At 40.6% G+C, this 16,621-nt stretch overlaps 1 protein-coding gene across 3 annotated transcripts in view; it reads left to right on the top strand.

Moving 5' to 3' along the window:
- Positions 1–16,297, top strand: part of LOC130294365 (uncharacterized) — a 66,082-nt gene extending 49,785 nt beyond the window's left edge. For all 3 annotated transcript variants that reach the window (XM_056544058.1, XM_056544056.1, XM_056544057.1), the window contains exons 12-23: positions 1,621–1,689; positions 1,949–2,009; positions 2,944–2,960; positions 5,787–5,844; positions 7,886–7,978; positions 8,661–8,721; positions 10,568–10,681; positions 12,982–13,039; positions 13,170–13,238; positions 15,728–15,791; positions 15,936–16,007; positions 16,087–16,297. In XM_056544058.1, coding sequence (XP_056400033.1) covers positions 1,621–1,689; positions 1,949–2,009; positions 2,944–2,960; positions 5,787–5,844; positions 7,886–7,978; positions 8,661–8,721; positions 10,568–10,681; positions 12,982–13,039; positions 13,170–13,238; positions 15,728–15,791; positions 15,936–16,007; positions 16,087–16,167 — 817 coding nt within the window. In that variant the 3' untranslated portion in view covers positions 16,168–16,297. The remainder of the gene's footprint in view (positions 1–1,620; positions 1,690–1,948; positions 2,010–2,943; positions 2,961–5,786; positions 5,845–7,885; positions 7,979–8,660; positions 8,722–10,567; positions 10,682–12,981; positions 13,040–13,169; positions 13,239–15,727; positions 15,792–15,935; positions 16,008–16,086) is intronic.
- Positions 16,298–16,621: the final 324 nt, after the last annotated feature.

The following is a 16,621-nucleotide window of genomic DNA, read 5'->3' as shown; positions in this document are numbered from 1 at the left end:
GGCTAAGGCAGGAACGTCTACAGAGGGCTAAGGCAGGAACGTCTACAGAGGGCTAAGGCAGGAATGTCTACAGAGGGCTAAGGCGGGAACGTCTACAGAGGGCTAAGGCAGGAATGTCTACAGAGGGGTAAGGCGGGAACGTCTACAGAGGGGTAAGGCAGGAACGTCTACAGAGGGGTAAGGCAGGAACGTCTACAGAGGGGTAAGGCAGGAATGTCTACAGAGGGCTAAGGCAGGAATGTCTACAGAGGGGTAAGGCGGGAACGTCTACAGAGGGCTAAGGCAGGAATGTCTACAGAGGGGTAAGGCGGGAACGTCTACAGAGGGGTAAGACAGGAACGTCTACAGAGGGCTAAGGCGGGAACGTCTACAGAGGGCTAAGGCAGGAACGTCTACAGAGGGGTAAGGCAGGAACGTCTACAGAGGGCTAAGGCAGGAACGTCTACAGAGGGCTAAGGCAGGAATGTCTACAGAGGGCTAAGGCGGGAACGTCTACAGAGGGCTAAGGCGGGAACGTCTACAGAGGGGTAAGGCAGGAACGTCTACAGAAGGGTAAGGCAGGAACGTCTACAGAGGGCTAAGGCAGGAACGTCTACAGAGGGCTAAGGCAGGAACGTCTACAGAGGGGTAAGGCAGGAACGTCTACAGAGGGGTAAGGCAGGAATGTCTACAGAGGGCTAAGGCAGGAATGTCTACAGAGGGGTAAGGCGGGAACGTCTACAGAGGGCTAAGGCAGGAATGTCTACAGAGGGGTAAGGCGGGAACGTCTACAGAGGGCTAAGGCAGGAACGTCTACAGAGGGGTAAGGCAGGAACGTCTACAGAGGGCTAAGGCAGGAACGTCTACAGAGGGCTAAGGCAGGAATGTCTACAGAGGGCTAAGGCGGGAACGTCTACAGAGGGCTAAGGCGGGAACGTCTACAGAGGGGTAAGGCAGGAACGTCTACAGAAGGGTAAGGCAGGAACGTCTACAGAGGGCTAAGGCAGGAACGTCTACAGAGGGCTAAGGCAGGAACGTCTACAGAGGGATGAGTAAACTCTTACTTATAGTAATGCATAATAGAAACATATAATTGTTGGCAGAAAAGGACCTCTTCTCTGTGCCCCACTAAAGGTAATCATGCCCTCTCTGTGCCCCCACACAGGGTTATATTGCCCTCTCTGTTCCCCCTGTAATGATAATCATGCCCCTTTGTTCTCCCTGTAATTTAAGTTATGCCCCTCTACCCTCCCCTATAATGATAATAATTCCCCAAATTGATAATAATGTCCTTCTGCTCCCCCATAATAATGATGTCCCTCTGCTCCCCATTCTGATGATCACACCCCTTTGCTCCCCAAAAATAATTACGTCCAACTGTTTCCCCCATAATATTAAGCCCCTCTGCTCCCCCATGATGATAATCATACCCCTTTTCGCCCCCATAGTAATTATGCTCCTCTGTTCCCCCATAATGATATTGACGCCCCTCTGTGCCGTTCCAGATACTTCTTTACCCTCCTCCTTACACAATTATTTTATCTGTATAGATTGTATATATTTTATATATATATATATCTGTGTCTGTATACATTATATTACTTTTGTTCCTCTCCACCTTCTATATTTCCTAACCGGCAGGTACCTGGGAGGACTAAGGCTTCTCCAAGCCACCTGTAAGAAGTTCTATCAGTATTGTTCTGAGAAGGGGTAAGAATCCTTATACCCGGGACCCAACCTCACCCTAAAGTCTCCATGTGACTAATACCTCACCATGAGATTATCCAGAATTAGAAACAGCGCCACTCTTGTTTTCAGTTTGACTGTAGTATTGCAGTTCATTTCCAAGTTGTAATACCACACACAACCTATGGACAAGTGTGACGCTGTTTTTGGGGAAAAAAAACTGCTATATTTTATTTATTTATTTTTTGGGGGGGATAAACTCCTTTTTGTAATTTCTTAACAGAATCGCTCTGTCGAAACAGAATTTTACCCTGAAGTATAATGTGAATATTCCAAGGCAAGTGGTGAGTTTGAATTTGCGCCAATTCTCTATAGTCATTGTATCCTCTTTATCACGGGTGTCGGGGATCGGTCTGCTTCAGCGGATCCTTACTTTGGGGGCTAGTGATCAGGGGGATCAGTCTGCAAGGAGCTCTGAAATTTTGGGCAATGAGGGAGAGGGCGGGCAGTAATGAATGACAACAGCCAATTGCTATAGAGTACAGACATGGGGGGCGTGGCTTGGACAACTGCTGCTGTACACTGTGCAGCGGTGGTTTCTCTTAAAGGGGTATTCCAGGAAAAAACTTTTTTATTTATATAAACTGGCTCCAGAAAGTTAAACAGATTTATAAATTACTTCTATTAAAAAATCTTAATCCTTTCAGTACTTATGAGCTTCTGAAGTTTAGGTTGTTCTTTTCTGTCTAAGTCCTCTCTGATGACACCTGTCTCGGGAACCGCCCAGTTTAGAAGAGGTTTGCTATGGGGATTTGCTTCTAAACTGGGCGGCTCCCGAGACACGTGTCATCAGAGAGCACTTAGACAGAAAAGAACAACCTTAACTTCAGAAGCTCATAAGTACTGAAAGGATTAAGATTTTTTAATAGAAGTAATTTACAAATCTGTTTAACTTTCTGGAGCCAGTTGATTTATATAAAAAAGTTTTTTCCTGGATAACCCCTTTAAAGCCTGTGGACCTCCAGTTGTTGCAAAACTACAACTCCCAGCATGCCCGGAGAGCCAACGGCTGTCCGGGCATGCTGGGAGTTGTAGTTTTGCTTCATCTGGAGGTTTGGAGTCTGAGGTTTTTGTCGCTTTACAGAATTCTAAAGTATAATAAGCGACAATTTTATAGAAATACAACACAAAATTCTCCAGATAATGACAGCGATTAAAAAACATCTCGTGATAAATGTAATAAAATGAAGCCATGATTTCTCTTCCTTTGTTTTACAGGGATTAGCTGGAAGCAGGTACTCTAACATTTATGTATTATAGTAGTTATATTCTTGGACATAGGAGCAGTATTATAGTAGTTATATTCTTGTATATAGGAGGCAGTATTATAGTAGTTATATTCTTGTATATAGAGGCAGTATTATAGTAGTTATATTCTTGTATATAGGAGCAATATTATAGTAGTTATATTCTTGTATATAGAGGCAGTATTATAGTAGTTATATTCTTGTATATAGGGGCAGTATTATAGTAGTTATATTCTTGTATATAGAGGCAGTATTATAGTAGTTATATTCTTGTATATAGGAGCAATATTATAGTAGTTATATTCTTGTATATAGAGGCAGTATTATAGTAGTTATATTCTTGTATATAGGAGCAGTATTATAGTAGTTATATTCTTGTATATAGGAGCAGTATTATAGTAGTTATATTCTTGTATATAGAGGCAGTATTATAGTAGTTATATTCTTGTATATAGGAGCAATATTATAGTAGTTATATTCTTGTATATAGAGGCAGTATTATAGTAGTTATATTCTTGTATATAGGAGCAGTATTATAGTAGTTATATTCTTGTATATAGGAGCAGTATTATAGTAGTTATATTCTTGTATATAGGAGCAGTATTATAGTAGTTATATTCTTGTATATAGGGGGCAGTATTATAGTAGTTATATTCTTGTATATAGGAGCAGTATTATAGTAGTTATATTCTTGTATATAGGAGGCAGTATTATAGTAGTTATATTCTTGTATATAGGGGGCAGTATTATAGTAGTTATATTCTTGTATATAGGGGGCAGTATTATAGTAGTTATATTCTTGTATATAGGAGGCAGTATTATAGTAGTTATATTCTTGTATATAGGAGCAGTATTATAGTAGTTATATTCTTGTATATAGGAGCAGTATTATAGTAGTTATATTCTTGTATATAGGAGGCAGTATTATAGTAGGTATATTCTTGTATATAGGAGCAGTATTATAGTAGTTATATTCTTGTATATAGGAGCAGTATTATAGTAGTTATATTCTTGTATATAGGAGGCAGTATTATAGTAGTTATATTCTTGTATATAGGGGGCAGTATTATAGTAGTTATATTCTTGTATATAGGGGCAGTATTATAGGAGTTATATTCTTGTATTTAGGAGCAGTATTATAGTAGTTGTATTCTTGTATATAGGTGGCAGTATTATAGTAGTTATATTCCTGTATATAAGAGCAGTATTATAGTAGTTATATTCTTGTATATAGGAGCAGTATTATAGTAGTTATATTCTTGTATATAGGAGCAGTATTGTAGTAGTTATATTCTTGTATATAGGAGCAGTATTGTAGTAGTTATATTCTTGTATATAGGAGCAGTATTATAGTAGTTATATTCTTGTATATGGGAGCAGTATTATAGTAGTTATTTTCTTGTATATAGGAGCAGTATTATAGTAGTTATATTCTTGTATATAGGAGACAGTATTATAGTAGTTATATTCTTGTATATAGGAGCAGTATTATAGTAGTTATATTCTTGTATATAGGATACAGTATTATAGTAGTTATATTCTTGTATATAGGAGCAGTATTATATTAGTTATATTCCTGTATATAGGAGCAGTATTGTAGTAGTTATATTCTTGTATATAGGAGCAGTATTATAGTAGTTATATTCTTGTATATGGGAGCAGTATTATAGTAGTTATTTTCTTGTATATAGGAGCAGTATTATAGTAGTTATATTCTTGTATATAGGATACAGTATTATAGTAGTTATATTCTTGTACATAGGAGAAGTATTATAGTAGTTATATTCTTGTATATAGGAGGCAGTATTATAGTAGTTATATTCTTGTATATAGGAACAGTATTATAGTAGTTATATTCTTGTATATAGGAGCAGTATTATAGTAGTTATATTCTTGTATATAGGAGACAGTATTATAGTAGTTATATTCTTGTATATAGGAGGCAGTATTATAGTAGTTATATTCTTGTATATAGGAGCAGTATTATAGTAGTTATATTCCTGTATATAGGAGGCAGTATTATAGTAGTTATATTCTTGTATATAGGAGCAGTATTATAGTAGTTATATTCTTGTATATAGGAACAGTATTATAGTAGTTATATTCTTGTATATAGGAGCAGTATTATAGTAGTTATATTCTTTTGTCTTTGTAGTAACATTCATCTGTATCACCTCTGATAATATATGGGATTTGATGTGTTTCATTCTCTGATGATTTTCTATTATTGTTTCTCTTTTCTATAATTGAACATTTTCTGTTGTTCTCTGTCTCCCCCCCTTTTTCCTGCTTTTCTGTCGCTCCTTGTAATTTCCTATTTTCATGTAAAATAATCTGATTCCATTTTTTCTCTTTCACAATTTCAGAAACTTTTCTTCCCATTTTGTGTGTAAATGAAGCAGTGGCCGTCGGTCGCCGCTCGTCTCCTCTGCACATTATGAGGGAGTTTACGGCGGCTGCAGGCGCAGGATTGTAAATTGGTGTTTATCATACAATACGTCGTCCTCCTGTAGAGACGTTCTGCGCAGTCACCGCCGTTCTGCCTCTCCGGCCCCTTCACTGGGTGTTCATAGCCGCACAGAATAATTTACCAACACTTCTGCAAATGGCAGCAACACATTCATGAGCGCTCTCACTGTCAGAGGGCATTTAGTCTTAATAATGTGCAGATTGGATCATTTCCGGGGACGGGTAGAAGCGGTTACTTACAATGCGCTGCCAGCCGCCTCCTATCTCCACCAAATGACACCTGTTACTTGTGTTCACATATGAATTCTATTATCTGGGGGAATATTTTATCGTTTTGTCTTTCAGCGCCATCGTATCCGCGACTCTGAAATGTCTCATGAAGTTCTTCAATCTGACGGATGATGTAAGTGACAGATGGTATCACACAAGATAGGCTTAGATGCAGCAGCACAGCAGAAAGTATCACACATAATAGGCTTAGATACAGCATCCAGAAGGGAGTATCAGAAATGACAGGTTTAGATACACTGGCACAGCAGTCAGTATTACCCATAATAGGCTTAGATACAGCATATCAGAAGGCAGTATCAGAAATGACAGGTTTAGATACACTGGCACAGAAGTCAGTATTACCCATAATAGGCTTAGATACAGCATTTCAGAAGGCAGTATCAGAAATTGTAGGTTTAGATACAATGGCACAGCAGACATTATCGCACATAATAGGTTTAGATACAGTATCTCAGAAGGCAGTATTACAAGTGAAAGGGTTAGATACACTGGCACAGCAGTCAGTATTACCCATAATAGGCTTAGATACAGCATATCAGAAGGCAGTATCAGAAATGACAGGTTTAGATACAATGGCACATTAGACATTATCGCACATAATAGGCTTAGATACAGTACCTCAGAAGGCAATATTACAAATACCAGGCTTAGATACACTGGCACAGCAGTCAGTATTACCCATAATAGGCTTAGATACAGCATCCAGAAGGCAGTATCAGAAATGACAGTTCTAGATACTCTGGCACAGCAGGCATTATCGCACATAATAGGCTTAGATACAGCATCCGGAAGGCAGTATTACAAGTGAAAGGGTTAGATACACTGGCACAGCAGACAGTATCACACATAATAGGCTTATATACAGCATATCAGAAGGCAGTATCACAAAGGACAGGCTTAGATACACTGGCACAGTAGACAGTATCACACAACAGGCTTGGATACGGCAGCTCAGCAGACATTGTTGCATATGATGGCCTTTGATAAACTGGCACAGCAGTATTATACATAATAGGCTTAGATACAACATTTCACAAGGGAGTATCACAAATGACAGGCTTAAATATACTGGCACAGTAGACAGTATCACAAATAATAGGATTAAATGCAGCATCTTAAAAGGCAGTATCACAAATGCTAGGCTTGGATACACTGAGAAAGCACACATGATACGATTGGATACAGTGGCACTGCGTGCAGTATCACAAAAGGTTTGCTTAAATACAATGGCTCAGCAGAACACATAAAAGGATTAGATACATCTGCTCAGTATGGAGTATCACACATTACAGGCTTAGATCTGACAGCTTGGCAAACAAGATCACATGTAGAAGGATTCATTGCAGACAGTATCACACAAAGTATGCTTAGATACATAAGCAGCAAAGAATATCAGACATGATAGATACAGCAGCTCAATAGGCAGGATCACACTTGACTGGCTGAGATACAGAAGTACTGCAGACAGTATCACACATGACTGGCTTAGATACAGAAGTACTGCAGGCAGTATCACACATGACTGGCTTAGATACAGAAGTACTGTAGACAGTATCACACATGACTGGCTTAGATACAGAAGTACTGAAGACAGTATCACACATGACTGGCTTAGATACAGAAGTACTGCAGACAGTATCACACATGACTGGCTTAGATACAGAAGTACTGCAGACAGTATGGCACATGATAGGCTTAGATGCAGCCGCTTAGCAAACAGTATCACACATTAGTTATCAGTATGACAAAAGGTATGCTTAGATACATTCCCTTAGCCGACAGTACCTCACATAATAGGATTAGATACATCTGCTCAGTAGCTAGTATCACACATAACAGGCTTAGATCTGACAACTTGGTGAATATTATCACGTACAGAAGGCTTACTTGCAGACAGTATCACACAAAATATGCTTAGATACAGTAGTGGTGATAGAGGAGATACAGCAGATCAGTAGACAGTATCACACGACATAGCTTAGATGCACAAGTATCTAACCCATAAAAGGCTTAGATGCAGCAGCTCTGCAAACAGTATTATGCAGGAGAAGGTTAGATACAGCACAGCAACCCCAGAAGTCAGTATCACATGCAATAGGATTAGATACAAAATCTCAGAAAATGTATTTGACATGATCTCTCACTTTTTTTAGGATCTCCCAAAGTCAGTGCGACCAAATTTCATTCTTGATGTTGAAAAAGAAGAATTATTCATTACAGCCGGACTGCAGGACCGCGTCGTTCAGGTGAAGATCTAAAGAGGGTGCCTCCAGCTGTTGCCAAACTACAACTCCCAGCATGCCCAGACAGCCAACGGCTGTCCGGGCATGCTGGAAGTTGTAGTTTTAGAACAGCTGGAGGCACGCTGGTTAGGAAACACAGCTGTAATGAGTCCCACACCTACAGTATGTCAGTGAATTTTCAACTTGTCATCCAGCTTTCCCAGACCCTGAAAGGCCTGTTTTATCACAACCTAACAAGAGAAAGCTCTGGTACACTGTAACACAGTGTTTCCTAGCCAGCGTGCCTCCAGCTGTTGCAAAACTACAACTCCCAGCATGCGCGGACAGCCAACGGCTGTCCGGGCATGCTGGGAGTTGTAGCTTTAGAACAGCTGGAGGCACGCTGGTTTAGTAAACACAGCTGTAACGAGTTTCACACCTACAGTATGTCAGTGAATTTTCAACTTGTCATCCAGCTTTCCCGGACCCTGAAAGGCCTGTTTTATCACAGTGTCACAGTGTCTCCTGGCCAGCGTGCCTCCAGTGTCTCCTGGCCAGCGTGCCTCCAGCTGTTGCCAAACTACAACTCCCGTTGGCTGTCCAGGCATGCTGGGGGTTGTAGTTTTGCCACCAGCTGGTCCTTCATTATTGTACCTAAGAAACTTTTATATTGCAATAAAGGTGTATATGTATTTTTTTAATGAAGGTCTATGAGGGTCTCATATATATGGACTTCAGCAGATCCGTCATGGAGGAGCAGGGATATGGTGAGTACCATCTGTATTGCAGTTTCTTCGGTCAAGGTTATGTATCACCCGACCGCTATTGCATGAAGGCTGCAGACTATTGCACCGTTTACTCCCAGGTTCAGTGCTGAACACTTCCTATCTGCTGAGATTGGTCAATGTATCTGTGCGTCACATGACCTGCCGCCATTCTTTATATTGCTATATTGTTGCCATCCCTACGCTTAAAGAGTACCTGTCACCAAATAAACCTTTTAATATAGTGTTCCTTGTGTAACTAGCAGACACTTTCCCATTTACTTGCTGTTAAAATTATCAACATAAATATGTTTAAAAATGTAATATAATAAACGGCCACTAGGGGGCTCTGTTCTGTCCCCTGCCCCAATTAAAGGGATACTCCCATGGAAAACTTTTTATTTATTTAAATCAACTGGTGCTAGAAAGTAAAACAGATTTGTAAATGACTTCTATAAAAAAAAATCTTAATCCTTCCAGTACTTATTAGCTGCTGAATACTACAGAGGAAATGGTTTTTTTTTTTGGGAATACAGTGATCTCTGCTGACATCACGAGCACAGTGCTCTCTGCTGACATCTCTGTCCATTTTAAGAACTGTCCAGAGTGGGAGAAAATCCCCATAGCAAACATATGCTGCTCTGGACAGTTCCTAAAATGGACAGAGATGTCAGCAGAGAGCTCTGTGTTCCAAAAAGAAAACCATTTCCTCTGTAGTATTCAGCAGCTAATAAGTACTGGAAAGATTAAGATTTTTTTTTATAGAAGTCATTTACAAATCTGTTTTACTTTCTGGCACCAGTTGATTTAAATAAATAAAAACAGATTTGTAAATGACTTCTATAAAAAAATCTTAATCTTTCCAGTACTTAATAGCTGCTGAATACTACAGAGGAAATGGTTTTCTTTTTGGAACACAGAGCTCTCTGCTGACATCTCTGTCCATTTTAGGAACTGTCCAGAGCAGCATATGTTTGCTATGGGGATTTTCTCCCACTCTGGACAGTTCTTAAAATGGACAGAGATGTCAGCAGAGAGCACTGTGGTCATGATGTCAGCAGAGATCTCTGTATTCCAAAAAGAAAACCATTTCCTCTGTAGTATTCAGCAGCTAATAAGTACTGGAAGGATTAAGATTTTTTTTTATAGAAGTAATTTACCAATCTGTTTAACTTTCTGGCACCAGATGATTTAAAAAAAAAAAAAAAAAAAAAAAAATAAAAGGTTTCCACGGGAGTACCCCTTTAATACAGTGAGTTTGGTCTCCTCCCGGCCTGGCAGGAGTCCAAACTCAGGAAGTGTTTCTCTGCACTGAGCTTGATTGACAGCTGCACAGAAAGGGAAAGTTCCACAGATTCTCACAGAAAGCTGCACAGACTGAAGGCTGCAGGAGAGCCTCACTGATAGCAACACAGACTGAAACATGCACAGAGCCTGAGGTCTTCTATTCGTCACAGCTCTGTAAAGATGTGAGGGCGGAAGTTGTCCCCCCAGCAGGCTTCAGTGATGTCATGCTTGCTGGGAAACGCCCACTTTCTCCTGTTGTGAGCAAGAATAATGGTAAGATACACAGCTTTATAAAGCTCTGAAATGTATTTTAAGGGCTGGAGGGGTGTTAGGGGTAGTTGGGGAACATAGCCTGAGTTAGTTAAAACAGTTTATTTGGTGTCAGGTACTTTTTAAATGGAACCTAAATGCATGCTGCTGTATACCCATAGACCAGTGTTTCCAAACCAGGGTGCCTCCAGCTGTTGCAAAACTACAACTCCCAACAGCTGGAGGCACCCTGGATGGAAAACCCTGTTTTAGTCCAGCAGTAACTCTGTCTGGATGTTTCCTTCTCCCCCAGGGAAGTATGTTTGCATGGACGCCAGCCTCGTGCCGCCCTTCTGGCTCGCCTATCTGCGGGATCCTAGTGACTCCGGGGTCATTCACAATAATGTCCGACAACGTTGGTTGAATGGTGAGAAAATACGTATTTCTGCAGTCAGTGTATCTAATCCACACATATGTGATATCATCTGCTGAGCCGCTGTATCTAATCCTATGATGTGTGATTCTGTCTGCTGACCTGCTGTATCTAATCCGGCAATATGTGATACCGTGTGCTGGACCCCTATACCTAATTCTGTTATGTGTGATACTGTCTGCTGAAGCAGTGTATCTAATCCTATCATGTGTGATACAGTGTGTTGAGCCCCTATATCTAATTCTGTCATGGGTGATACTGTCTGCTTACCTGCTGTATCTAATCCGGTTAAGTGTGATACTGTATACTGAGCCCCTGTACCTAATAGTATCATGGATGACACTGTCTGCTTAACCAACGTATCTAATCCTATCATGTGTGATACAGTGTGCTGAGCCCCTATACCTAATTCTATTGTGTGTGTGATACTGTCTGCTGAACCAGTGTATCTAATACTATCATGTGTGATACCGTTTTCGGAGCCCCTATACCGAATTCTATTGTGTGTGATACTGTCTGCTGAACCAATGTATCTAATCCAATAATGTTCAATTCTGTCTGCTGATCAGTTGTATCTAATCCGGTTATGTGTGATACTGTGGGCTGAGACCCTCTACCTAATGGTATCATGTGTGATACTGTCTGCTTACCTGCTGTATCTAATCCAGTAATGTGTGAAACCATGTGCCAAGCCACTATACCTAATCTTATCATGCGTGATACAGTCTGCTGAACCAATGTATCTCATTTTCTTACGTATGATACTGTATTTTGAGCCACTCTATCTCATCTCATATTGAGCTGTATCTAAGCTCGTCACGTGTGATACCTTCTTCTGAGCCATTGTATCTGGTGTGATACTATCAGTCAAGCTGTATCTTAACTGGTCATGTGTGATAGTGTCCTCTGGACTGGTGTATCTAATTCTGTCATGTGTGATTCTGCTAAACCTGTGTATCTAATCCTATCGTGTGTGGTTCTGTCTGCTGACCTGCTGTATCTAATCCTGTTATGTATAATACTGTGCGCTTAACCAGTATATAATTTTCTCATGTATGATACGGTCTTCTGAGCCACTATCTTATCTCATGTTGAGCTGTATCTAAGCATGCGTGATACTGTCTGAGACACTGAATCTCATGTGATACTAGCTGTCAAGCTGTATCTTGTCGTGTGTGATCCGATTCGCTCGACTGCTGTATCTAATCCTTTCATGTGTGATACCATCTGGCAAGCCATTGTATCTAATACGTTTATGTGTGATACTGTGTGCTGACCTGTTGTATCTAATTTGGTTATGTGTGATACTGTGTGCTGACCTGTTGTATCTAATTTGGTTATGTGTGATTCTGTGTGCTGACCTGTTGTATCTAATCCATTTATGTGTGATTCTGTGTGCTGGACTGTTGTATCTAATCCATTTATGTGGGATACTGTGTGCTGACCTGTTGTATCTAATCCAGTTATGTGTTATTCTGTGTGCTGGACTGTTGTATCTAATACATTTATGTGTGATACTGTCTGCTTACCCGTTGAATCTAATCTGTTTGTGTGATACTGTGTACTGAACTGTAGTATCTAATCCAGTTATGTGTGATTCTGTGTGCTGACCTGTTGTATCTAATCCGGTTATGTGTGATACTGTGTGCTGACCTGTTGTATCTAATCCGGTTATGTGTGATACTGTGTGCTGACCTGTTGTATCTAATCCGGTTATGTGTGATACTGTGTGCTGACCTGTTGTATCTAATCCGTTTATGTGTGATACTGTGTAGTGAACCAGTGTATCTAATCCTATCATGTTTGATTCTGTCTGCTGACCTGATGTATCTAATCTTATGTGTGATACAGTGCGTTGAGCCCTATACCTAATTGTATCATGTGTGATACTGTCTGCTTACCTGTTGTATCTAATCCGGTTATGTGTGATACTGTGTGTTGAACCCCTATACCTAATTGTATCATGTGTGATACTGTTTGCTTAACCAATGTATCTAATATTCTCATGGATGATACTGTCTTCTGAGCCATTCTTTCACCTCATGTTGAGCTGAATCTAAGCTTGTCATGTGTTATACGATCTTCAGAGCAACTGTATCTAATCCTATGGTACGTGATTGTGTCTGCTGACCTGCTGTATCCAATCCGGTAATATGTGATACCGTGTGCTGGACCCCTATACCTAATTTTGTCATGTGTGATACTGTCTGCTGAACCAGTGTATCTAATCCTATCACGTGTGATACCATCTGCCCAGCTGTGTATCTAACCCTTCATGTATACTTCTCCTACAGGTGACCCTGAGGTTATAGAAGCCATGTCGATATTTGCCGAACTGACAGATAAAGCCAAGTAAGAGACTGTAAGACGCCTTCTCCCCAGCGGAGGACCCCTGTATAAAATGCTGGATTAGATACACAGATGATGGATTAGATACACAGATTCACGTTATCGATTGAGCTGAAACCTTTTGTTCTTCTAGGATGGCGATGGAGGAGAAGAACTGGGATGAGCTGGCGGAATTGATGAACAGGAATCTATCACTGAGGAGGTGAGTGAAGAGCCGGCGGTGGTGCCTCCAGCTGTTGCAAAACTACAACTCCCAGCATGCCCGGACAGCCAACGGCTGTCCGGGCATGCTGGGATTTGTAGTTTTGCAACAGCTGGACGCACCCCTGGTTGGGAAACACTGACCTATACTATATACTACTATATAGTCCAACATGCTGGGAGTTGTAGTTTTGCAACAGCTGGAGGCACCCCTTTTTAGGAAACACTGACCTATACTATATAGTCCAACAGGCTGGGAGTTGTAGTTTTGCAACAGCTGGAGGCACCCCCTGGTTGGGAAACACTGACCTATACTATATACTACTATATAGTCCAACATGCTGGGAGTTGTAGTTTTGCAACAGCTGGAGGCACCCCTTTTTAGGAAACACTGACCTATACTATATAGTCCAACAGGCTGGGAGTTGTAGTTTTGCAACAGCTGGAGGCACCCCCTGGTTGGGAAACACTGACCTATACTATATACTACTATATAGTCCAACATGCTGGGAGTTGTAGTTTTGCAACAGCTGGAGGCACCCGCTTTGGATCTTTTCCACATCAAGAATGGGAGATCCTACAAAAGGAAGAGAGCATGTCAGATCCACTTCCTGCTGAGATTTTGTATCTAATCCTATTACACGTGATACTGTTTGTATCTAAGCTTCTCATGTGTAATACTGTTTGCAGAGCTGCTGTATCTAAGCCTGTCGTGTGTGATATTGTCTTTAGCACAGTCAAATGTGATACTTCCTAAAAAGCTGCTGTATCTAGCCTGTCTTAATATTCCCTGCTGAACTTTGGTATCTAAGTACCTTTTGTGTGATACCGTCTGCAATGAATCCTTCTGCATGTGATATTGTTTGCCAAGCTGCCAGATCTAAGCCTGTCATGTGGGATACAACACACCGAGCAGATGTATCTAATCCTATTATGTATGATACTTTCTGCTTAGCTACTGTATCTAAGCATATCTTTTGTGATACTGTTTACTGAGCCACTGTTTCTAATCCTATTATGTGTGATACTGTTTGCAGTGTCCGTGTATCTAAGCCTGGCATTTGCAATGCTGTATCTAAGCCTAATATGTGTGATACTGTCTGCTGTGGCAGTATATTTAAAGGGGTACTCCATTGGAAAACCTTTTTATTTATTTATTTATTTTTTTTAAATCAACTGGTGCCAGAAATTTAAACAGATTTGTAAATGACTTCTATTAAAAAATCTTAATCCTTCCAGTACTTATTAGCTGCTGAATGCTATAGAGGAAATTATTTTCTTTTTGGAACACAGAGCTCTCTGCTGACATCACGAGCACAGTGCTCTCTGCTGACATCTCTGTCCATTTTAGGAACTGTCCAGAGTAGGAGAAAATCCCCATAGCAATGTCAGCAGAGAGCACTGTGTTCTAAAAAGAATTGCATTTCCTATTTAGTATTCAGAAGCTAATAAGTACTGGAAGGATTAAGATTTTTTAATAGAAGTAATTTACAAATCTGTTTAACTTTCTGGTACCAGTTGATTAAAAAAAAAAATAGTTTTCCACTGGAGTACCCCTTTAAGGGTGTCATTTGTGATACAACCTTCTCAAAATGCTGTATCTAAGCCTATTACTGTCTGCTGTTCCTTATCCTATTATGTGTAATAATATCTGCTGTGTAAGTGTATCCAAGCCTGTCATCTGTGATAGTGCCTTCTAGGATGCTGTATCTAAGCCTATTATGTGTGATACTTTTTGCTGTGCCATTGTATCTAAGCCTTGTATGTGTGATACTACATACTGGGCAGATGTATCTAATCCTATTGTGTGTGATACTTTCTGCTTAGCCACTGTATCTAAGCATATCTTTTGTGATTCTGCCTGCTAAGCCACTGTTTCTAATCCCATTATGTGTGATACTGTTTGCAGTATCCGTGTATCTAAGCCTGGCATTTGCGATACTGCCTTTTTAAGATGCTGTGTCTAAGCCTATTATGTGTGATACTGTCTGCAGTGGCAGTATATTTAAAGGGGTACTCCGGTAGAAAAAAATTATTTTAAATCAACTGGTGCCAGAAAGTTAAATAGATTTGTGAATTATGTCAATTAAAAAAAAAATCTTAATCCTTCCTGTACTTATCAGCTGCTGTATACTACAGAGGAAGTTCATTTCATTTTTAATTTATTTTCTGTCTGACCACAGTGCTCTCTGCTGACACCTCTGTCCATGTCAGGATATGTTTACTATGGGGATTTGCTCCTATTCTGGACAGTTCCTAAAATGGACAGAGGTGTCAGTAGAGAGCACTGTGGATAGACAGAAAATAAATTCAAAAAGAAAAGAACTTCCTCTGTAGTATACAGCAGCTGATCAGGGCATGCTGGACATTGTAGTTTTGCAACAGCTGGAAGCACCCTGGTTGAAAAACACTATCCTATCATCATAAATCAGGGTTTGCAGGCAGAGGATATTGGTGCTGTGTTCACACAATCATTTTGTCGTCTTGCAGATCACTCTTCACTGACGCATGTCTGGGTCCGGGAAACGTAAAGATGATAGAAATCGCTCAACAGGTAACAAACATCTCGGAGCGAGAAAACTGCGCAATTTAAGGCAATCATTGGGATCTCTGCTGGATTCAGTTTTAAGACTTTGGCGCCACCTCATGGCCAATTGTGATAATTACAACCATTCATTCTGCTTCGGATCTTTTGCAGCACGGGTGCGCAGTGAAGTTACCGGGGAGCGGCGGCGCAGTCATCGGTTTGTGCTTTGACCCCCAAAAATTGGTGCGTATTATTTTTTATATTTGTGTTTTATTATAATACGGCTTTACTGTTCTAAACTGATCCTTTTCTCTGCCTCAAGGTTGAACTGAAGAAATCCTATCAGGAGGCCGGATTTGTGTTTTGTCCAATAGTTCCTTATTGTCCAAGCTCCAGTCAGTAAAGGTTGCCATGGCGCCATGGCTGCCATGGCGCCAGATTTTATTTTCGTATGGTACTAGAACACAACCATCAGATTCTGATTATACTTTGTTATTTTGTAAGTAATTTTTTCATAAAATAAAGACAATTATCAATAATAATTAAGAATGTGTCCAGCCGTAATCTTCAGTATCATAGGAGATCATGTGTCATCTTGGGTGACAACCCTTAAAGGGGTACTCCGCCCCTAGACAACTTATCTCCTTTTCAGAGGATAGGGGATAAGATGTCTGATCGCGGGGGTCCTGCCGCTGGGGACCTCCGCCATCTCCCTGCTGCACTCTGCATTTGTTAAGAGCAGTGGTCCCCAAACGGCGGCCCTCCAGATGTTGCAAGACTACAACTCCCAGCATGCCTGGACAGCCAACGGCTGTCCAGGCATGCTGGGAATTGTAGTTTTGCAACATCTGGAGGGC

Source organism: Hyla sarda, chromosome 10 (assembly GCF_029499605.1).
Source record: "Hyla sarda isolate aHylSar1 chromosome 10, aHylSar1.hap1, whole genome shotgun sequence".
Classification (NCBI taxonomy): domain Eukaryota; kingdom Metazoa; phylum Chordata; class Amphibia; order Anura; family Hylidae; genus Hyla; species Hyla sarda.
Note: the sequence above shows the minus strand (reverse complement) of the source record. Positions and strands in the feature narration are given on the sequence as shown.